This window comes from Lutra lutra, chromosome 4 (assembly GCF_902655055.1).
Source record: "Lutra lutra chromosome 4, mLutLut1.2, whole genome shotgun sequence".
Lineage (NCBI taxonomy): Eukaryota > Metazoa > Chordata > Mammalia > Carnivora > Mustelidae > Lutra > Lutra lutra.
This window is the reverse complement of record NC_062281.1, coordinates 126,531,996-126,556,372: the sequence shown is the minus strand read 5'-3', so window position 1 is coordinate 126,556,372 and position 24,377 is coordinate 126,531,996. Positions and strand designations below refer to the sequence as shown.

At 35.0% G+C, this 24,377-nt stretch overlaps 2 protein-coding genes across 3 annotated transcripts in view; both read left to right on the top strand.

The window, feature by feature from the left end:
- PRKACB (protein kinase cAMP-activated catalytic subunit beta) overlaps positions 1-24,377 on the top strand; it is a 125,884-nt gene that overhangs the window by 41,745 nt on the left and 59,762 nt on the right. The window contains exon 1 of one of the 2 annotated variants that reach the window (XM_047725224.1): positions 13,073-13,436. The exons of the other annotated variant lie outside the window; for it this stretch is intronic. Coding sequence (XP_047581180.1) covers positions 13,253-13,436 — 184 coding nt within the window. The 5' untranslated portion in view covers positions 13,073-13,252. Of the gene's footprint in view, positions 1-13,072; positions 13,437-24,377 lie in introns of those variants that run through there. 2 annotated transcript variants of the gene reach the window in all.
- Positions 4,977-5,636, top strand: LOC125097540 (signal recognition particle 14 kDa protein-like). Its single transcript, XM_047725230.1, has one exon. The coding sequence runs from the start codon at positions 5,006-5,008 to the stop codon at positions 5,336-5,338; it is 333 nt and encodes a 110-aa protein (XP_047581186.1). The 5' UTR covers positions 4,977-5,005; the 3' UTR covers positions 5,339-5,636.

Here is a 24,377-nt window from a genome sequence, read left to right as displayed (position 1 = left end):
AATGAGAAGAGTATGGAGTAAAGTATTTTAATAGTTGAAAGAAAAAAGCCACTAACCGATATTCTGTATCCATTGAACTTATTCTTAAAAAGTGAAGAGAGCGGGAAGGAGTCAAGATGATGGAGAAGTAGCAGGCTGAGGACTACTTCAGGTAGCAGGAGATCAGCTAGATAGCTTATCTAAAGATTGCAAAACCTACCAAATCGAACGGTGAGATCGAAGAGAAGAACAGCAATTCTAGAAACAGAAAATCAACCACTTTCTGAAAGGTAGGACTGGCGGAGAAGTGAACCAAAGCGACGGGAAGATACACCGCGGGGGGAGGGGCCAGCTCCCTGGCAAGCGGCGGGAAGAAATGGAGCACAAAATCAGGACTTTTAAAAGTCTGTTCCACTGAGGGACATGCTCCAGAGGCTAAACTGGGGTGAAGCCCACGCGGGGTCAGCATGGCCTCAGGTCCCACAGGGTCACAGAAGGATCGGGGTGTCTGAGTGTCACAGAGCTTCCAGGTATTAGAACGGGGAAGCTGGCTACAGAGACAGAGCCGAAGAGTGAGCTCACAGCTTGGGGTTACCTTGAACCGGTCTCAGGCTCGGTGAGCTCGGAGTGTGACTGGAGGCCAGGGAGACGGGAGTAAATGGGTGCTGTTCTCTGAGAGCGCACTGAGGAGTGGGGCCCCGAGCTCTTGGATCCTCCGGGCCAGAGACTCGGGAGGCCGCCATCTTCATTCCCATCCTCCAGAACTCTACGGAAGCGGGAAAGCACTCAGGGAACAAAAGCTCCCAAAAGCAAACCAGAGCGGATTACTCAGCCCGGCCCTGGTAAGGGCGGTTCAGTTCCGCCTGAGGCAAAGACACTTGAGAATCACTACAACAGGCCCCTCCCCCAGAAGATCAACAAGAAATCCAGCCAGGACCAAGTTCACCTACCAAGGAGTGCAGTTTCAATACCAAGGAGAGCATCGGAATTCCAGAGGAGAGAAAGCAAAGCACGGAACTCATGGCTTTCTCCCCATGATTCTTTAGTCTTGCAGTTAATTTAATTTTTTTTTCAATTTTTTTTCTCACTTCTTCTGCTAAATTTTTTTAACTTTTACCCTTTTTTTTTACTTTTTTAACTACTTTATCTAATATATATATTTTTTATACTTTTTCTTTATTCATTTTCTCTTTTTAATTGTTTTTTTTTTTTTCTTTCTGAACCTCTTTTTATCCCCTTTCTCCCCCCCTCACGACTTGGGATCTCTTCTGATTTGGTTAAAGCATATTTTCCTGGGGTCTTTGCCACCCTTTTAGTATTTTACTTGCTCCTTCATATACTCTTATCTGGACAAAATGAAAGGTGGAAAAATTCACCACAAAATTGGACCATTTCCTTACACCACACACGAAAATAGACTCAAAATGGATGAAGGACCTCAATGTGAGAAAGGAGTCCATCCAAACCCTTGAGGAGAACACAGACAGCAACCTCTTCGACCTCAGCCACAGCAACATCTTCCTAGGAACATTGCCAAAGGCAAGGGAAGCAAGGGCAAAAATGAACTATTGGGCTTTTATCAAGATCAAAAGCTTTTGCACAGCAAAGGAAACAGTTAACAAAACCAAAAAGACAACTGACAGAATGGGAGAAGATATTTGCAAATGACATATCAGTTAAAGGCTAGTATTCAAAATCTATAAAGAACTTAGCAAACTCAACACCCAAAGAACAAATAATCCAATCAAGAAATGGGCAGAAGACATGAACAGACATTTCTGCAAAGAAGACATCCAGATGGCCAACAGACACATGAAAAAGTGCTCCATATCACTTGGCATCAGGGAAATACAAATCAAAACCACAATGAGATATCACCTCACACCAGACAGAATGGCTAAAATTAACAAGTCAGGAAATGACAGATGCTGGCGAAGATGCGGAGAAAAGGGAACCCTCCTACACTGTTGGTGGGAATGCAAGTTGGTGCAACCACTCTGGAAAACAGCATGGAGGTTCCTCAAAATGTTGAAAATAGAACTACCCTATGACCAGCAATTGCACTACTGGGTATTAACCCTAAAGATCAAATGTAGTGACTGAAGGTGCACGGTGCATCCGAATGTTTATAGCAGCAAAGTCTACAATAGCCAAACTATGGAAAGAACCTAGATGTCCGTCAACAGATGAATGAATAAAGAAAAGATTTGGTATATATATATATATATATATATATATATATATATATATATATACACACAATGGAATACTATGCAGCCATCAAAAGAAATGAAATCTTGCCATTTGCGACGATGTGGATGGAAGTAGAGGGTATCATGGTTAGCGAAATAAGTCAATCGGAGAAAGACAACTATCATATGATCTCCCTGATATGAGGAAGTGGAGATGCAACATGGGGGGTTAAGGGGGTAGGAGAAGAGTAAATGAAACAAGATGGGATTGGGAGGGAGACAAACCATAAATGACTCTTAATCTCACAAAACAAACTGACGGTTGCTGGGAGGGGGGTTGGGGGAAGGGGGGGGGGGGTTATGGACATTGGGGAGGGTATGTGCTATGGTGAGTGCTGTGAAGTGTGTAAACCTGACGATTCACAGACCTGTACCCCTGGGGATAAAAATATATTATATGTTTATAAAACATAAAAAAATATAAATTAAAAAAAAAGTGAAAGAGAAAGTCTAAGGGTATTTATTGTCAGCAGACTTGTCTATAAGAAAAGACAAAAGAAATACTTCAGGGAGAAGGAAAATTATATAGGTTAGAAATTTGGATGTATATAAAGAAAGGAAAAGCATAAGAAAAAAGGAAGATAAGATATTTTTATTATTCATTGACCTAAAACATAACTAAGGTAATAGTAACAAGGTACTGGGTGATTATGGAATATGGATAAATGAGATGAAGGACAGCAGTGTCTATAAGGTTTAGGAGAAAGGGTTTGGGAATGCTCAATTATAAGTTACCCACACTACAAGAGCAGTATACTGCTATTTAAGGGTGGACTGAGATTATTTAAAAATGTTTATTTCAGGGCATCTGGCTGGCTCAGTGAGTAGAACATGCAACTCTTGATCTCAGGGTTGTAAGTTCAAGCCCCACATTGGGTGTAGAGCTTTCTTTAAAAATTGTATACTGCAAACATTGGAATAACCCCTAAAATTTTCTGAAAAGAATAATTCATCATTAAGAGAGTAGATTAAATGTAATAATATAATAATATAATATGTTCATTAATATAATATGTTCATTAAAATCAGAAGAGACAGAAAAGTAGGGCGAAAACATACGCAATGGGTCGAAAACAGTTATAAATATGGTAGTTATTAATATACTTATGATAATAGTCACTTTAAATGTGAATGGTTTAAATGCACTAATTAAAAGACAGATTTTGTCAGAGTGGGTAAAAAAATAAGACCCTTATATAAAAAGAAAGACCCAGCTATGTGTATCTATAAGAAACTCACTTTAAATATAAAATTAGATTAAAAAAAATAAAGGGATGGAGAAAGATATACCATGCTATCACTAACTAAAAGAAAGCTGGAGTAACTATATTTCAGACAAAGTAGATTTCAGAACAAGGAAAATTATGAAGGATAAAAACAACATTATGTAATGATTTGGTGGTAGATTTGCAAGAATACTTAACATCCTAAATATGCACTTAACAAGAGTATCAAAATATCTGAAGCAAAACCTGATAGAATTGAAAAGAGATATAGAAAAAGCCACTATAACTGGAGACTTAACACCCCTCTTAAGCAGAAAATCAGTACGTTTGTAGATAATTGAACTACACTATCAGTCAACTGATCTAATTAACGTTTATAGATGATTCCATTCAACCACATCAGAATATACATTCTTCTCCAGCTTGTGTTGAGCATTCACCAAAAGAGATCACATTCTGGGCCATAAACCCCACCTTATCATGTTTGAAGAAATAGTACTCATGCAAAGTATATTCTCAGATCACTGTGGAATTAAACTAGAAACTGATAACAAATAAGCTGGAAAAATCCCAATTATAGAAATTAATTGAAGAATGTACTTTAAATAACACATGGGTCCAAAGAAGAAGTCTCGAGAAATTTTAAAATAATTAAATGAAAATGAAAATACAATTTATCACTATTGGGGGATTTAGCAAAAACAGTGCTTAGCAGGCAATTTATAACCTTAAATACATATACAGGAAAAGATGAAATATCTAAAATCAGTAACATGAGTTTCTACCTTAGGAAAATGGAAAAAGAAAAATAATTTAAGCCCAATGCAAGCTGAAGGAAGAAATAATACAGAGCAGAAATTGAATACAAGAAACAATGAGAAAAATTGTTTTTAAAAGTTGGTATAGGGAAAAATCAATAAATTGATAAATATTAGTGAGCCTAATTAAAAAAACAAAAAACAAAAAACATGAAGAGCCCAAATTACCAATATCAGAAGTGAAAGCTGGATGATCAGTATAGCCCCTAGGGGCATTAAAAGGTAATAAAAGAATACTATGAAAAATTCTAGGCCCACAAAGTGATAGCTCTGATGAAATGGGCCAGTTTCTTGAAGGACATAGATTATCAAAACTGATAAAGGAGAAATAGGTAATCTGAATAGGTCTATATCTATTAAAACTGAATCAATAATTTGAAAATTAATAATTAAGAAATAATTTCTGAAAAGCATCAGGATCAGATGGATTCACTAGTGAATTCTACCAGATAAAACTCAATTATAAGATAACAAACATGGTTGCCTGGGTGGCTCAGTTTGTTAAGCCTCTGACTCTTGATTTCAGCTTAGATCGTGATCTCAGGGTTGTGAGATCAAGCCCCGCATCAGGCTGTATGCTGGGCATGGAGCCTGCTTAAGATTCTCTCTCCCTCTGTCCTTTCTCCCTGCCACTTGCACTCTCTTTCCCTTAAAATAGGGGGGGGAAATCCAATTAAGAAGTGGGCAAAAGGGGGCCTTATGCTGACGCCAGGGAGCTAGCGGTGCCGGGATGGTGCTCCTGGAGAGCGAGCAGTTCCTGACAGAGCTGACCAGACTGTTTCAAAAGTGCCGGTTGTCGGGCAGCGTGTTCATCACCCTGAAGAAGGATGATGGTCGAACTAAACCCATTCCAAGGAAGGGTTCTGTAGAGGGCTTTGAGCCCTCAGACAACAAGTGTCTGTTAAGAGCTACTGATGGGAAAAAGAAGATCAGCACTGTGGTGAGCTCCAAAGAAGTGGACAAGTTTCAGATGGCTTACTCAAATCTATTGAGAGCTAACATGGATGGGCTGAAGAAGAGGGACAAAAAGAGCAAGAGTAAGAAGAGCAAAGCAGCACAGTGAAGGGCACCAGATGTCCATCTTTCACCAACTAACCACCGAATTACTATTTTTTCTTTGGTTTTTATTTTTGGCCACAAATCTAGGTTTCTGGTTCCCCCATAATAACTTTTCATGTGAGATGAATGTCATTTTGGATGGAAGAAAGGCTGCAGTGTTTACAGGATAGTTGTAAGAAGCCAAGTTTATTTGAGAATTGGCTGATTGGTCTTTGTTGTATGGTTGTGTATCCTGGGATTATAAAGTCTCTGTAGCCATCTATGTGAAGAACAATGGATCATTAAACCTGTATTTATCTGCACTGGAAAAAAAAAAAAAGAAGTGGGCAAAAGATCTGGACAGACATCTCACTAACAATAATGACGGTAAATAAGCATGTAAGAAGATGCTCAACGTCATTGTCACTAGGGAATTGCAAATTAAAATAACAGTAGGATACTACTATACATATTTTAGATTAACTAAATTGAAGACATATACAAGTTGCCAATTTCTTATAAGAACAGTAGGAACTCCTTTCATTGGTGATGGTGATAAAAAATGGTACAGCCGCTTTGGAAGACATTTAGGCAATTTCCTGCAAAGCTAAGCATAGCCTTACCGTACATGTCAACAATCACACTGCTAGGAATTTAATTTACTATACTGATTTTAAAACTATGTCCACACAAAAACCTGCACATGAAAATTTACAGCTTCTATTCGTAATTGCCAAAAACTGGAAGCAACCATGGTCCTTCAGTAGGTGAACTGATAAACAGACTGTGGTATATCCATATGATAGGTTATTATTCAGTGATAAAAAGAAATAAGACATAAAGCCACAGAAAGACATGCATGAATTTTAAATTCATATTGCTAAGTGGTAGAAGCAGTCTGAAAAGTCTGCATGGGATGTGACTCCAATTTTGACACCATGGAAAAGGCAAAACTCTAGTAACAGTAAAAAGTTCAGTAGGTGCCAAAGATCGGGGGAACCACAGGATATTTACAAAGGTGGTAAAATTTCTGTATGATAATGTAATTGTGGTTACATGACATTATGCATTTGTCCAAATCCATAGTGCCTTCATACAGAGTAAATCTGAATGTATGTAATTTTTTCATATATATAATTTTTAAAAACATCATTTAGAAAATTGAGGGATCCCAGAATGAAATTCAGACTGTGACAAAACAATCTAATTGTATTGCAAACTCATGAAACAACCTTACTGAAGATGAGTCAAAAGGTGCTGATCTGAGTAAATTTGGAAAAAAGTGAAATCTGTAAGAATAGAGGCAAAAGCAACTCCATAGTAGTATACGCTAGTTGATAAAGTTGTTTCCCATGGGGTTAAAGTTAATGACTATACCAGGTTAACAATTCTGATACTGCCACATGTGTATACTGAAATTAAACAAGTGAGTAAATGAATGGTGGATGGTGGAAGCCAGGTTTCTCACTGTTGGAGTGGAGTTTTTAAGTAAGTAAGGAGGGGAGTAAAATGAATCATGCAGTCATGGATTAGAGTTGGAGATACTAGGAAGAACTCATCTTTACTTCATTATAGACACAACTGATTACATGTAGAAATACAGATATGGGTGTAAAACATTTGTATACACATATATTTCTTGGCTCCATCAGCTGAGAAGGCCTAGAGACAACAACACTCTAGTAGCAACATGCTCACCTAGTTCTCAGATCTTTGTTTCTAATACCATTCTCCAGTAAAAGGAACTAGGGGTCCTTGGAGAAATGGCTGATTCTAGAACTGGGGCAGGAAGTATACAAAATGAGCATGGGCCATGTTGTAGTTGTTAGAAAGTAAATGTTCAAACATATATGCATGTGTGCATGTGCTCATGCAAACGTGAGATTGTATCTCAGTGGAACATAGGAGGCAATTGAAAGAGTTTCCAATGGTCAAAGCTTGAATAATTTAAGCAAAAAAATTAATAACATATTATTGGATTATAGCTCAAAATATAAAGTAAATATCCATGTGTCCATACTGAATGTAAATAAATGATTGAATGAATAAATCAGGGAGAAGAGACACATTGCTCAGGCAGAGGAATTCCACTCTGTCTTCAAGGAATTAGAGTATAATTCCCCTTTCTTTAAGTGTGCACTGGGCATAGTGACTTAATTCCAACAAGTACAGTATGGATGAGGGGGAAGGGAGTAACTACAGTGGAGGCACTTGAAAAACACTACCTAAACCAGGTAACAAGAATACCATTCACAGTGATAAGTCATGTTGATAGTATATATCCTCGATATGTGATACAAATGGCACTTTACTTCTGTTTCCTCAGTAGCCCATAACCCCAGCTAATCATGAAAAATAAACAAAACCCAAAAATACTAACTGAGGAACACTTTACTACATACTTGACCAATACTCCTCAAAATTGTCAAGGTCATCAAAACAAGGAAAATCTGAGAAGTCTAAGGAAACATGAGTCATGACAGCCAAGAGGAGCAAAAGGAGACATGAGTACTAAATGCAGTGTAGTATTCTAGATGGGGTCCTGGAACAGGAAAAGGACATTAGATTAAAGCTAAGGAAATCTGAATAAACTATGGCCTTTGGTTAACAATAATGTATCAAAATTGACTCATTAATTGTACAGATTTGCCATACTAATGTGAGATGTTAATAATAGCTGAAACTTGTGTGTTGGGTATATGGCAACCCTATGGTATCTTTGTAGTTTTTCCATAAATCTAAAAACTGTTCTAAAATTAAAGTTTATTTTGCCAAAAAGTTCCATTTTATATAGGTCTTAAAATGCAAATTATGTATCTTGTCAGGAAGTATCAAGTTGCCAAGGATTTGGAATGGAAAGAAGGAAAGCTTATGAAGAGGCATGAGAAAAGTTCATTATCTTGATTTATGGTCTCACAGTTGTATTATATGTCAAAACGCCAAATTCCACACTTTGGATATCTGCAGTTTATTGTATGTCAGTTATATTCATGAAAACTTTTTTTAACAAATAGGGAACAAACAGAAAATTAAAAAAAATAGACCTAGAGCCAATAATATCAATAATTACAGTAAATATAAATGATTTAAACAAGACTCAGCTACATGTTGTAACAAGAAGTCAACTTTAAATATACTGATATAATATTTAAAAGCAAAAGAATGGGGAAAGATAAATCCATCTTGATACTCTTGTTCAACATTATTACTGAAAGTCCTAGAAATAGAACAAACTATATCTGTTCAAAGATGACATGCTTGTCTATATAGAAAATCCTAAGAAATCTACAAAAAGAAAAAGGCTCCTAAAACTAATAAGTATGCTTAGCAAGGTTGCAATATACAAGGTTAAAATATAAAAATAAGTCATGTTTCTGTATACTAACACTGAACAACTGCAAACATTTTAAAAGTACCATTTACAATCACAATCACAATCAATAACTCCAATTTAAAAAATAGTATGTAGGTATAACTCTTAACAAAATATTTGCAGGATCTTTATTCTCAAGATTATAAAACACTGATGAAAGAAATCAAAGACCCAAGTAAATGAAGAGGTAACTCTATGATCATATATTGAAAGCCTCAGTATATTGAGATGTCATTTCTCTCAATAAACACAATCTTAATAAAGTCCCAGCAAGGGAGCGCCTGGGTGGCTCAATCATTAAGTGTCTGCCTTCTGCTCAGATCATGATCCCACAGTCCTAGGATGGACCTCCGCATATCCTGCTCCCTGCTCAGCGAGAAGCCTGCTTCTTCCTCTTCCCCTCCCCCTGCTTGTGTACCCTCTCTTGTTGTCTCTCTCCATCAAATAAATAAATAAAATCTTTAAAAATAAAAATAAATTAAAAATGAAAAAATAAAGTCCCAGCAAGATTATTTTTGTAGACACAGACAATCTTAAAATATATATGGAAAGGTTAAGGAACTCTGATAAGCAAAACAATTAAGAAGAAAAAAATGTTGGAACATTGACACTATCAGATTTAAGATTTACTAGAAAACTATAATAACCAACACACTACGGTATAGATGAAAGAATTGACACATACACAAATCGGTGGAACATGATAAAGTCCAGAATTGACCCAGACAAATATTGTTAATTGATTTTTGACAAAGGTGCAAAGGCAATTCAGTTGTTAATGGATATATAAATTGTGGTAAATCCATACAGTGGAATACTATTTGGCAATTAAAAAAAAATGAGTGAACTATTGAAACAACATGGATGAGCCTCAGGTGTTAACACTGTGCCAAATGAAATAAGCCAGTCTTAAAAGTTTGAATCCATTCATAAAAGATATGAACCCATTTAAGTCATTTTTTGAAAGGCAAAACCATTACCGGAAAACCTTTATTTGAAGAGCAGGGGTCATGGTCATACTATTTGCCCTCTACATGGAACAAATACATCATTTATGTATCAAATATGCTTCCATGTTTTCTTTTCTTTAACCTTGAATTCTAAAGTACATAGTTATTCTTGGCCTCAGCATGATTGTGAACCTAAAGGTAGACAATGAAGTCACATGGCTCTAAGGTGACCGATCATCTGAATGGAAACATTTTAATAAAAAGATTCTTAGACTCTGAACAGTATTTCCAAGAACTAATTCCACCCTCCTGCTGTTCTTTTATTCTGACTTCCCCGTCTTTTTTTTTCTTTTTTTAAGATTTTGTTATTTGAGACAGAGAGAGGGAGATGCAGACTCCCTGCTGAGCCCCCCACTTCCCTATCCCTATTGGAAAAATACTGCATTTGAAAAAATCTTTACTTCCTTTGTTGATCACTGTTGTGCAGTACAAAGGAGCTTTGATCTAGGAGCCAGAAGACTTAAGTGACTTTGTGCAAGTCACTTAGTGTTTCTAAGTTTATTTTCTCATCTTAAAGTAGAGATAATAACACCTGTCCTGCCTACTTCGTTTGTAAAGATCTGATGAGCCAGTGAAAATTCCCATTTTGTATGTTGTAAAGTAATTGGTAAATAAATGTAAGGTTTCACCACTATTACTAAATATAGGGGAAAAAAAAACCTGTTTTGTGGTATAACAGGAGATTCAACTCTGCAAATTGTTATAATCTCAAAAATTAATGCAGAATGAATAATAAGGACTTCATAATCTCAAAGTTGATTACTCTGGTTTATTATCATACATTATTTAATTAAATATTAATAGAGTATAAAATATGCTGTTATACCAAATTGGAGTACAGGGCTAGACATTTTAGTACAAATTAAAGTTCTGTAAATACCATCAGGATGAATAACAAGCAATATACTTCTTAAGATTAATTTCAATTAATCAATTATGAAGGAAGGAATTCAGTTTTAGTAAAAGCTGTAGTTGTTTCCTTCTAGCAGTAGATGCCAGTAGAGTTCTTCTTTTTAATAAAAGTCAAGTTGCCTAAGTACTTACATAGCAACAACTTCCTGGTCACATTACCATATATAGAAACATTGCTCTGCAGACTAAGGATTCTACTTTCTATAAGGACTTTGTAACAAATAGAAACAGTTTTACTGAAAAAAAAGTCCAGGTTTCAAATGTAGGGTTTTTACTCATCTAGTAAGGCTTACTTTCTCCCTTCCTTCTTCTACTTACTTTGCTGTTAATAGCCCTATGCATTGTTTTAAATAAATGAATCTTAGTGTTCTAGTTAGGATTCTGGAATATCTGTACTAAGCTTGAGCAACATTGAATATGCCTGGCTAAACATGTTAAAGATGATATGGTGGGGCTGAAGTGTTAGGATTAGTTCGTTCATTTGGCAAAGGAATACCATGAGTTGAATATTTTGGGAAGGTTAATGTGTCAGAGATGAGTGATTGAAAGAAATGACTGGAAGCAGGGAAACAAGTTATTTTAGAAATTCACATTTGCACATTATAAAAATGAAACCCAAAGAATGAACAAAATTTAGTAACTGACTGTAGAGAAAAGAGTTCAATGACATTGCATAAATAAAATTAAAACATTTTCAAGTATTTAATGATTTTACTTAGACCTTTAATTTGTTAAAAATGAATGCTTTCATTTTTAGGGGGAGACGAACCATGAGAGACTTTGGACTCTGAGAAACAAACTGAGGGTTTTGGAGGGGAGGAGGCTAGGGGGTTGGGTGAACCTAGAGGTAGGTATTAAGGACGGCACATATTGTATGGAGCACTGGGTGTGGTGCATAAAAAATGAACCTTGGGACACTGAAAAAAATAAAATTACAAAAAAAAAAAGAATGCTTTCTTGACCATATTGAGTATATAATACATGCACTATATTGATGAATTCAAGTAACATAATTTGAGACATAAATTTATAAACAGCAAGTTTTAACACAGAAGTTTAAATCTGTGGAGAAAGGAGAGAGCAATTTATTTTCTAAGAAATATGTTGGAAAATTCAGTGAAGAGGTGACACTTGGAGGGAGTCACAAGGATGAAAGGAATTTCTCCTCTAAGACAGCAAGGAAGAGAATTAAGGGATTTCATCCACTTCAGGCCCTATAGTCCTTCCATGCTCTGTAGAGACTGATTACAGACTGCAGACACTTGTTCAGTCCTGTTTTGTGTAAAGCACTGTCAGATGTTAAAAAAAATTATTTATTCTTATACACACATGTTTACACAGAAAGCTACAGATTTTAAGAGCTTAGTATTATGGATACTGTTCCTTATTTGGTTACACTGATACTAATTTTATTACACAAAACAAAATATACAACAGTGGAGCTGTTACTTGGCAAAATTTATGTCAATTTTTTTGTGTGTGTGTGTTGTCCTAAACTGATTATACTATTGTTCCAGTTTATTCTATTATTATTGTTGTTCCTATTCTATTTGTCAAGCAGTTGTCAGGAAATTTGGACTAAGATATTTTTAGGTAGATCCTCTCTCTCCCCCAAGGAGAAAAGCATATAGATTTTTCATCCTTTAATTAGTGTCAAAAGGCAAGTACTCGAGTTCATCGTTAAGTGTCACAGGTTACTTTTTTCCTGCAATTGGCCAATGGCAAATTTTACTTTCTTTTAATCAAAGGAGTTGTTTCTAAGTCAGACCTAAAGTTAGGGATCAGTGAAGCAGTAGTACTCAGTGTTAAGTTTTAAAAATTAAGATGTTTCAGTAAACTAGAAGGAATTTTTTTTCAGTTGAAATGTTTTGCCGTGGCTGATTTTACATAACTTTAAATCTTATATTTTGTTCATTTTTTCATACTTTAAAATGTTTTAAAATGTACTGCTGATAAACACTTGTCAGCAGATGGTAGGTTTGATAAGCAGTGCTGATATACTACGTTTTTGTAGTTCCTGTATATATTAGATTTAAGTCAATGAGTTAGCAACATTCGGTTCTTTTTTTTAAAGTGCTAGTTCAGATATTTCTTAGTTAAAACATGTTATAAAGTTGTTTTGCAAGGGCTTTTAATATCCATTTTATATGAATTTTCAATGAAAAGTTAACTGCTTATCAGGATTCATAAAATCTGTACATTAGCTGATTTCCTGGAAAAAAAAAAAAAAACCACACAACCTTTTTACCATATTATATTTGGATAGTGGTTTGGCCTTGAATTGTTGCATAGAGTTGTAATACATGTTTAACTAGTTTTCTTTTTGAAAAGTTTTTTTCAGTCTATATATAAAGTCTTATCTTTAATGTTCTCACTAATATTAAACACTCTTAAGCATAAAACCATTTAGGCTGATATTGCAAGTCTTTAAAATCCCCATCTCTAGTTGAATGAAGGGTTTGCTAAGAAAGGCTCAGTGATGTACTGTTTTATATTAACAGGAAACAGAGCAGCAGTAGTGGTTTGAATACCCTGCAAACAGGAAGTTTGACACATGCATAGCTCTTAGCTTCTGTGTAAGAACTTGTTGAGCTCCTTCTGAAAATATTTTCATTTACTTTAAGTAAAGCGCAAATGCACATGAATGGCAGCTTATAAAGAACTACCCTGTAACCAGTATACAGGTACAACTGCTCTTCAGAAATTGGAAGGTTTTGCTAGCCGATTATTTCATAGACATTCTAAAAGTACTGCACATGATCAGAAAACTGCTCTGGAAAATGACAGCCTTCATTTCTCTGAACATACTGCTTTATGGGACAGATCAAGTAAGTTTTGTTTGTTTTTTTTTATGATACATTTTAACTAGAAGCTAAAATACTAATTGGAGTTTTAGAATCAAACATAAAGAACAATGTTTTGTCTTTTTGTGATTTGTACAAGGACATTTTGCAGGATGAAGTTGCAAAATTCCACAAAACTTGATTATAAGTTGAACTGAATCGTATAGTTCATTGTTTTGTTTTATATGTGACCATTAAGTCACATGTCAGTAGGAAATTTTCTACAGAATTTTATGTCATTTCTAGTGAATGTTAGTTTGTTTTTATTTTTTGTTCTTATATGAAAGTGAAAAGCCTAAATTTTAGAAAGAATAATCAATTTTTTAAAAAGTTTTTTCGATTTATAATCCTTAAAATTTAAAAGGTCAGAAGACTCTGGAATTTATAATTAAAGTTCTACTGTGTTACCATTTTTTATTTTTAAGTACCTGTGTGAAAGTTACTTCAGGTTTTTTTACAAGCAGGATTTCTAATATGAAAGCATAGTATAATTACTCTATGTAAAATCTTATATTTATAACATAATAAATATCAAAAGCTTTTATAATTATATTTTATGTTATTTTAATTATGGTTAAAGGAGGAAAAACTTGTTTATGCATACACCACATTCTTTCCAGGCATGTTAAAATGTTTGAACTTGCTGCTTTGCTAAAATGTAACCATTTTTGGTGACATGCACTTTAAAAGATAAATTTCAGGTATAAACAATGCCAGTACCTCCATTCCACATCTCACCTTGGACCCTCCCTAAGGTATTTTTGTCATTGTGATTAAAGGAACAATAGAATTACCCTTGGTACCTTTGCCCTTTTTGATGTGTTTGATGATCAAATAGCACTAGGTTTTGCTTTTTTCTGTTTATATATTCCATAGTAGTTTAAAACTCAGTTTAAAAAAACAAAACAAACCAAGAATGGTTTACAAAATTTAGTCCTTGGTTTTTTACAGTACCTTCATGGTTCTATAGAAGTTTATTTGAATTATTTATTTACTGCATCAGAATTTTTTTTTACCTTCTTTGAGCTGTTTTAAGGAGAAAGTAAAGAACACATATATTGTTAAAATTCTTCTTACTTAAAGGTTTTGATTGTTTATAATTAATCTTTACTGTAAAGCAGGTCGATAGATGAGGAATCTCAAATATCTTCAAGTTAATGAACTGTTAAATATTAGAAATAATTCTACATTATTAAAATTAACCTAACAGCAGAAGTTTTGTTATTCATTCCACTTTTCCTGTTCTATTAAATTGCATTCTTCTAGGTCTCTTTGGAAATCTTTTTCATGCATTTGGAAGACCTTTTAATTAAGCATTCAATTGAGAATGGGGACAGTACTGAATTAGTTTCTGTTTCACTAGTACCTACTCCTCCAAAACAGATATAGTAGGTGTCTGTTTAGTAAATGTATCTCAAATGTGTTTGATGAATGAATGAGATCACAGGCTTGTAATAAAACTTATGTTTGAACCATACTGTCACCATTTTTTAAAAATGTATGGGGCCTGTGATGTTTTCTGAAACACATTTTAAAACTAGCAATTGAAGATAACATCATGAGCATGATTTCTTTTAGAAAAAAGAGACTGATGGGGTGCCTGGGTGGCTCAGCGGGCAGGTTGTGATTCCAGGGTCCGGGAATCCAGCCCCACAATGGGCTCTCTGCTCAGCGGGGAGCCTTTCTCCCCCACCGCCTGCCTCTCTGCCTACTTGTGATCTCTGTCTGTCAAATAAATAAATAAAATCTTTAAAAAAAAAAGAAAAAAGAGACTGATAAAATGCTGTTAACATTTTTCTGAATTGTGATGTCACAAAATAAAATAAATAGTACGCTTGTAACACAAGTAAAATTAGGTGCAGGCCTTGTAGCCATGTAAATGATAGGCATGACACAAGAAATATTAAGAATAACTGAATATTCATTAATCAAGTATTCTTCTACTCTGTTCTCTCTTTCATATCCCGAAAATATCAAAAGACACAATAATTTTATATACATAATGATGGGTATAGTAAACACAAGCTCTAGTTTTCTATTATGGAGTGTGTTACTGTAGAGGAGAAACACTGATGCAACAGAAACAGAGAAATCCTATCATTTCAAAATTCCAGGGTTATTTTTGTGATGAAAGCACAAATTATCATTTACAGAGTGAGTTATAGAAGGAACTTTTACTATATGAAGTTTTTTATGAAAACCACATTCTTCAAAGCTACTTAAAGCATTCTACTTGTATGACTTGTTGACAAGAAAAGGAATGTATTATCTCCTGATAATAAACACTCTGAATATGCTTGTTCCAAAAGTGCTATTTTAAGAAAAAACTAAGCACAGAAATACATGTAATTTTTTTAAATTGCCTGTTGAGTAAAGATTAATTACCAATTTAAGCATTTATGAAATGTAACAAGTTTTAATCGAAGTTTTTTCTCTAGTGATAGTAAATATAGGAAGAAATACAGTATAAAAGCCATATAGAACTGTGTTTATCTTCTATTATTAAACTAAGTAACAGGACTTCCTGTTTGATAACATAAATATTTAACAGCTGATTCCATCTACATATAAGTACAATAAGTTCAAAAGAAAACATGGAGGAATTCTGCTTTTTGTTCTGACTCAGAATGAACAGGAGTATTGATGTTCATGAATTCTCTTTGTAGCAAATGTATTATGGTTAGCTTTTAAATCTTCCTTTGATCATAACTGGTGTATCAAATTATACAATGCTGAACTTAATTGAAGTTTTCACGATTTAAATCTTGGACTTTATACACTTAATGAATGTCTAATAACATTTTAAGGACTGAATAGGTGAATACCATCAAACACTTTTCTTATTCTCCTTCCCATGAATTGACAAGCTATTTTTTTGGTAGATAAAAAGCTGTATGAGTGAATCTTAGATTTAAATATCATATTAAACAAACAATTTTGTATGTAGATTTCTTCAGGTAGGATTAGATAACTAAAATGGTTTATCAGGCCACTTTATCTAGTTAGTTTTACCTTTCCAAAGCTCATACAATCTTTAAGACAATTCACTTTCATGTTTCTTTTTTTTTTTCCCTTGACGATTAATTTATTCATTTTAGAGAGGGGCAGGAGGAGCAGTGGGAGAGAGAGAAATCTCAAGCAGACTCCATACTGAATGTGGAGCCCAATGCGGGACTGGATCTCATGACCCTGAGATCATGTCATGAATTGAAATCAAGAGTCAGACATGTAACTGACTGAGCCACCCAGATACCCCTTTCATGTTTGTTTCTTAGGCCACTGAATCTGTGTTACTGTAACTTCCTTTTTTTTCCCCATTGTAACTTCTAAGCTAGAACACCATCCACGTTATCCTTTTATCTGCTTTTTTTATCAGCAGCTATTCCATAAGTTCTTGGTAGCAATCCATTTTAGTCATTTGGCAAATGTTTATGAGAATTTACTGTATCATGGTCTACAAATGGGCTATGGAAAAATAAGATCTAGTTCTTACCCTCAAAACAAGAGTAGGAAGAGCAAACATACAACCAACATAATATTTAAGGTATAGTGAAATGGTTACTTAAAATTATAAGTTTACTGTAGGAGCTTAGTGTAAGAAGAAATTAACATTAAGGGGAGATGGGACGACCTTCAAGAATATGAAGAATGAATTGACTTCTGAGACTCAGAAAAGGAGGAAAAGTTTATTTTAATATAAGAAAATAAATAACATACACAAATATATGAAAACATGAAAATTCAGGATTACTTAAAAGACATGGTAAGATATTAGAAGGGTAGCCTGTAGATCTGATCTTGGAAATCTATCATATACTCAGAATTTTGAACTACATTCTAATAGACAGTGGGGAGCTAATCTGTTTTTTTAAAGTGGAAGATAATATATGTGCGGTCTTTGTTAAAAGGGCCTAAAGAATTTTAATTTTAACTAGCATAATAAAGGAAAAGTTAACTCGCTTATTCTGCAAGGAAATGTATTTGGATACTAAAGATTTTCTATTTGAGCTGGGCGGGTATTAACAGCTAAGACTTTTGGTCAGTACATGACCATGGCAAATGAATAGTCAGACACTGGATTCCCTTTACAATAACAGTGCTAATTTAAGATGTTTCTTTCCCTGGAATTCCTTACCTTTCTCCCACCAGTGGTAAGATCTGCTCTTACCTTCAGACTCTGTTCAATTATTATCTCTAACAAAAATCACCAGAGCATTCTTTTCCTATTTTTCATTCCAATAAAATTCATAATCTTCTTTCTTTGTTCTCCTATCATCTTATGTTCACTTCAATTATGGTTTATTTTATAGATTTAAAGTTATATTACATTATTCCTTAAGTTACGTATCTCCCATATTTGACTTTGAACTCCTAGAGGGCATAAATTTGTCAACTTATTTTTGGTATTACCAGCCTATTTCTCAATAAACACTGAGTTGTTTGTTAGATTGCCTTTAAATATCACTTGGTCTTACACTAACAAGCATTCTTTAATTTTTTCTATTATGATCTTTGCGATTTATTTCAAAGGCTTATGGTTATTAACCAAAAGCAGTAAGATGCTGATCTGAACATGGAAATACCACATTCCAGAGGCACTAAACTCTTCAGCGTTATCTGTGTATTTTTATCATGATTGCTTATACGAATTTGAATAATCAGCAGACCTTATACTAAGCTAATTGGAAAATTAAATAATTTAACATTAGGAAATGTTTCCATGGGCTACTTAGCAATGCCATATCATATATCAAGTATAATAACATAAAGAGTAGCTTCTATTTGCTTGTGTTTTGCAAGAGTAACCATACTACATGGTTAGAGAAAAAGGAAGATTAAGTATATATTCTAGGTATTGTCTTGCTACTGGAAGTGTGTTGCCAATCCAACAGCATTAGCATCACCTGGGAGCCTGTTACAAAGGAAGACTCTGGGGATGCCTGGGTGACTCAGTCAGTTAAGTGTCTGCCTTTGGCTTATGTCCTGATCCCTGGGTCCTGGATAGAGTCCCACATCGGGCTCCTTGCTTAGCAGGGAATCTGCTTCTCTCTCTGCCTGTTGTTCCCCCTGATTGTGTTCTCTCTCTCTGACAAATAAATAATAAAACATTTTAAAAAAAAAGAAAAACCCTCAGGCCCTATGAAACCTGAGTCAGAAGCTTCATTGTAACAGAATTATCCAGCTGATTGATATGCACATTGAAGTTAGAGAAGCACTTTTTCCCTAGTAATATTTTAATCCTATTACCAAATAATATATCTTCATTGGAGAAAATTTGCAAACCTTAGAAAAGAACAAAAAAAAAAAAAAAGAAATCACACAATTCCACCGAAAGATAACCACTGCTAACATCTTTTGTACATATAGTCTTGTAGCTCTAGATATCTTTTGTATATATAGACTGCTTTTTGCATAGATAAACAAATTTCCACCTGCCCCTCAATTTGGATCTTTTAGTGCACAGTATTTTATTACATTTTTGCTTGTCATAAAGAGTTGTTCCATGATACATTTTAAGATGGCTGTTTTGTATTCAATTGTATTCAATTTGTATTCAATTGAAGGATGTAACACAATTTATTTAACTGATCACTGGCCATCTAGATTGTTTTTAATTTTTGCTATTATACAAAAAAATGCTGTGATAAACATCCTTTTAGCTAAATCTTTGTATATATTATTTTTATATTTTATAGGACAAATTTGGAGAACTGTTATGACTATTTTAAGACTTTTGTATTAATTGCACCCCAGATATACAAGTAATATAATCTTTTGGAGTTAAATTTGTTTCACTATTCAGAGAAGATGTTTAAATTCCCTGCCTTATTTTTTTCCTTTATTATTAGTTTTTATCAGAATTCTCCACTTTTCAAAACTGATCAATTATTAGGAGCAAATGGTCTGAAAGACATATTTTAGTTGCGAATAGAGCATTATCATTATATGTTCCTTGGTAGTCAACAGACAATAATCTACTTGGAGATTCAGACATATTATAAGGTATATCACATACTTCTGATTGTGCAATATAGCTGTGACTCTTATCCCTTCATTCCCACATTCCCTGGATGGAATATTGTCATATACATTATCACATGAAACATTTATCTATTGTCAGACATTGTTCTAAGGACATTGCATGTATTCATTTATGTAATCCCTTAAAAAGCCCAGTAGGGTTTACAGATGAAGAGACTAAAGCACATTGAGGGACAGTAATTTCTTCAAGATAACATACCTAAAGGAAGAAATTTGAACCCAGGTAGTCTGGCTCCAAAGTCCATGCTTTTAGTACCTATTCTGTGAAATCTTTCTGTATGTGTGTAAGAAAAATGGGTCTCCGGCTCCTATAGCAAAGATTTTGTGTCTTGGGTTTCCTGTCAGATGAGAGAAAGTGTGTGCATTATGAGGACCAAGAAGATGAACAGGCTAGAAAGAGAACTTTGAAAATAAGATGCCTTCCAAAAAGAGCTAATAAATCAAAATTGGACTGTTATATTCTCTGAAGGATTGAATATGACTTGTAAAGTCCTAAAATAATGGCTGCTTTTAACTGAGCTTTTAACTAGTTGTATAACTAGTATGGCCACTTATGATACAAATAAGGTTTCATCTTTTAAATATTCAGATTAATCGCTTATACTAATCTGTTCATATTAGCAGGACTGCTAAGTAGCTCTTTTCTTGGTGTCTCCTTCAACTCCCCTTTCACATACTGCTTAACTTTTGACAGTTTACTCATTACAGAGAGGCTAATCTTCCTTTCAAAGCATAGACGAACAAAGAGATGAGAATTTTGATTAGTATATAAACTAGTGGTCTCATTTTAGCTTCATTTGATTTTGCCACCACTACATGGTTTCGTGGATTAAAACTTATCCCCAAGAATCCTTGCTCTTGATGTGATGACACTGACCCTTGTGGAGACCTTAGTGGTTCTTAATAGGAGGACGACCACCCTTTCCAGTGTTATGTTTATCCAAGGGTATTAGCACAGGGTTTAGTTTCCTTAATTTATGCTTCATGAGCCTGACTTCCACGCCAAGGTCGAATGTGTGACAACATTATCTTTCAGCCCTTTCCCCCCACACTGTTACCAAAATCAGCCTTCCTTTCTTGAACATCTTATCCAGGAATAGCAAACTGGTTGTCTGTAACTCAGATGTAGCTCACAGATAATTTTGTTTGGTCCTCATGGTATTTTTTTAATAATTGAATTTTATACCATTATTTTATATAAATATAAACTGATTTTTAAACAAAAGATTTCATATTAATATTGACTTTTGTATCCTTGAAACCATTAGAAAAGATGATTTCAGGGGCGCCTGGGTGGCTCAGTAGGTTAAGCCGCTGCCTTCGGCTCAGGTCATGATCTCAGGGTCCTGGGATCGAGTCCCGCATCGGGCTCTCTGCTCAGCAGGGAGCCTGCTTCCCTTCCTCTCTCTCTGCCTGCCTCTCTGCCTACTTGTGATCTCTCTCTGTCAAATAAATAAATAAAATCTTTTTAAAAAAAAAAAAGAAAGAAAAGATGATTTCAGAGGCCCCTTATTCCATTTAAGAACAAATGGGCACTGAATGAATATCCTTTTTAATCAGGATTTATACTGTGTGATTTACTCGTGTCTGGCCTTCTATTGTTTTGCCTATATGTCCTCTGTAGACACTAAATGTTGGCCTATAGTGCCTCTAATTTAAACCCTAAATCACCAACTTAGATTCTCCTTTCCTTTTTGATAAAGCTTGTTTAGTGTGCCTTCTACTTATGGACCACAGATACTATCACTAACATTCATGAAAGAAATTCTGGTAATTCTAAACCTTAGAAAGATGAGTCTAGTTTAATCCTTCCCTTTCAGGATCCCCATTTTATTTTTTTATTTTTTTATTTTTTTTTTATTTGTGAGAGAGACAGTGAGAGAGAGCATGAGGGAGGAGAAGGTCAGGAGAGAGAAGTAGACCCCCGTGGAGCTGCGAGCCGAATGCGGGACTCGATCCTGGACTCCGGGATCATGACCTTAGCCAAAGGCAGTCGTTCCAACCCAACTGAGCCTCCAGGCGTCCCCCCATTTTATTTTATTAATGTAGATCTTCTTATCGCCCTCCTCTTTAATTTTGTTTACATTAGGATTGGGAAGGAACAGCCTTTACTAGCTCCAAAGGGTTTTGTTAGGTCATTCCCCCAGCTAATGAATGCCTGTTAGCCTTACACTACATAATTAAGTTGTCCACTGAAGTGATTCTTCCCAGAGCAAAGAAGATCTGCTTCAGTCAACTGTCTCTACTTACATAGAGGAGCACTTGACACCATTTTATTTTAAAGAGTATTATTGGAGAGTGAGAGAATGAGAGAGAAGTACATACATGTTGCCCTTGAAAGCATGGGAGGGGCAGAAGGCGAGAGAAAGAGGGGAAGAATCTTAAGCAGACTCCCCACTGAGTGTAGAGCCAGATATAACGAGGGCTCAATATCACAACCTGAGACCCTGACATCAGCCAAAATCAAGAGTTGGGGACGTAACTGAACCACCCAGGAACCATGACAACTTTTAAAAAATAACGTATAATTTATATACCATAAAACTTTGTCATTGGAGGTCAATGTAGAGTTCAGTGTTTATTAATAAATTTGTAGAATTGTGCAGCCATCTCCACAATTCATTTTAGAATATTTCCCATCCACTTCAGAAATTTTATACCTTTGGCAGTCCGTCTCCACTTTTCATCTCAACCACAGACCAACTCTGCTGTTTTCTGGGCCTACAGATTTCCTTTTCTGGGACATTTTCTACCTCTACAGATTTTCTGTCCCTATAGATTTTTGTCATTACAGATTTTTGCGTTTCTGGATGTTTTATATAAATGGGAATTATACAACATGTAATCTGTTGTTTCTGATTTTTGCACTTAAAGTTATGCTTTTGATGTTTATCCATGTGATAGAACATAACAATAATTTTATTGCTGAATTATAGCATGCTGTATGGATATAATACATTTTGTTTAACCATTCAGCAATTGATAAACATTAAGATTATTTCCAGTTTTGGATTACTTGGATAATGTCATGATAAACATTTGCATACAAGACTGAGCAGACAAATGCTTTTAGTTCTCTTAAGCAGATATCTAGGAGTAGACTTGCTGGGTCATAGGCTAAGTTTATGTTTATTCTTTTAAGAAACTTCCAAATTGTTTTAAGTGGCTTTGCCCTTTTACATTGCCACCAGCAATATATGAGGGTTATAGTTTCTTCACATTCTTGTTAATACTTGATATCATCAGTCTTTTTTAATTATAACCATTCTGTTATATGTGAATTGTATTCATTGTGATTTCAATTTGTTTTCCCTAATAATTGATGATGTTGAGGATATTTTCATATGTTCTTCTTAGAAGCCATTTGTGTATCTTCTTTGGAGAAACCATATTTTCAAACCTTTTGCACACCTTCAAAACTGAGGATTTTGCCTTCTTATTATCAAGTCTTAAAAATTCTATATATATTCTGAACACAAGTTCTTTATCAAATACATAATTGCAAATAGTTACTTATGGTCTATGGCTTGTCTTATTTTCTTAAATGATGTCTTTGAAGAGTAAAAGTTTGTGATTTTAATGAAGTACAATTTATCATTTTTTTCCTTTATACTTTGTACTTGTGTTGCCAAATCAAAATCATTGTTAACCCAAGGCAATGAAGATTTTTATTCTCTGCTTTCATCCAAAAATCCATTTTTTTAGTTGTCTTTGTATTTATGATGTGAGGCATGGAGTGAAATCCTTCCCCCCCCACTTCATATGGCTATCCAATTTTTACTGTACTTTTTTAATCCAATTTTTAGCATCAGCTATCAGTTTTTTTTTTTTAAATTTAATTTTTTTCAGCGTTCCAAGATTCATTGTTTATGCACAACACCCACTGCTCCATACAATACATGCCCTCCTTAATACCCACCACCATGCTCAACCAACCCCCCCACCCCTCCCCCTCCAAAACCCTCAGTTTGTTTGTCAGAGTCCACAGTCTCTCATGGTTCATCCCCTCCTCCGATTTCCCCCAACTCACTTCTCTTCCTCTTCTCCCAGTGTCCTCCATGTTATTCCTTATGCTCCACAAGTAAGGGAAACCAAATGATAATTGACTCTCTCTGCTTGACTTATTTCACTCAGCATAATCTCCTCCAATCCCATCCATGTTGATACAAAAGTTGGGTATTCATCCTTTCTAATGGAGGCATAATATTCCATTGTATATGTGGACCATATCTTCTTAATTATCTTTATTAACATATAATGTATATTTGTCCCAGGGGTACAGGTCTGTGAATCGTCAGGCTTACATACTTCACAGCACTCACCATATCACATACCCTCCTCAATGTCTGTAAACCAACCACCCTCTCCATACCCTCCCTCCACCCAGCAACCCTCAGCTTGTTTTGGGAGATTAAGAGTATCTTATGATTTGTCTCCTGATCCCATCTTGTTTCATTTTTTTCCTTCCCTAGCCCCCAAACCCCCCACTCTACCTCTCAAAATCCTCATATCAGGGAGATCATATGATAATTGTCTTTCTCTGATTGACTTATTTCGCTCAGCATAATACCCTCTAGTTCCATCCATGTCATCACAAATGGCAAGATTTCATTTCTTTTGATGGCTGCATAGTATTCCATTGTGTATATATACCACTTCTTCTTTATCCATTCATCTATTGATGGGCATCTAGGTTCTTTCCAAAGTTTGGCTATTGTGCACATTGCTGCTATAAACATTTGGGTGGCATGTGCCCCTTCGGACCACTACATTTGTATCTTTAGGGTAAGTACCCAGTAGTGCAATTGCTGGGTTGTAGGGTAGCTTTATTTCCAACTATTTGAGGAACCTCCATGCTATTTTCCAGAGTGGTTGCACCAGCTT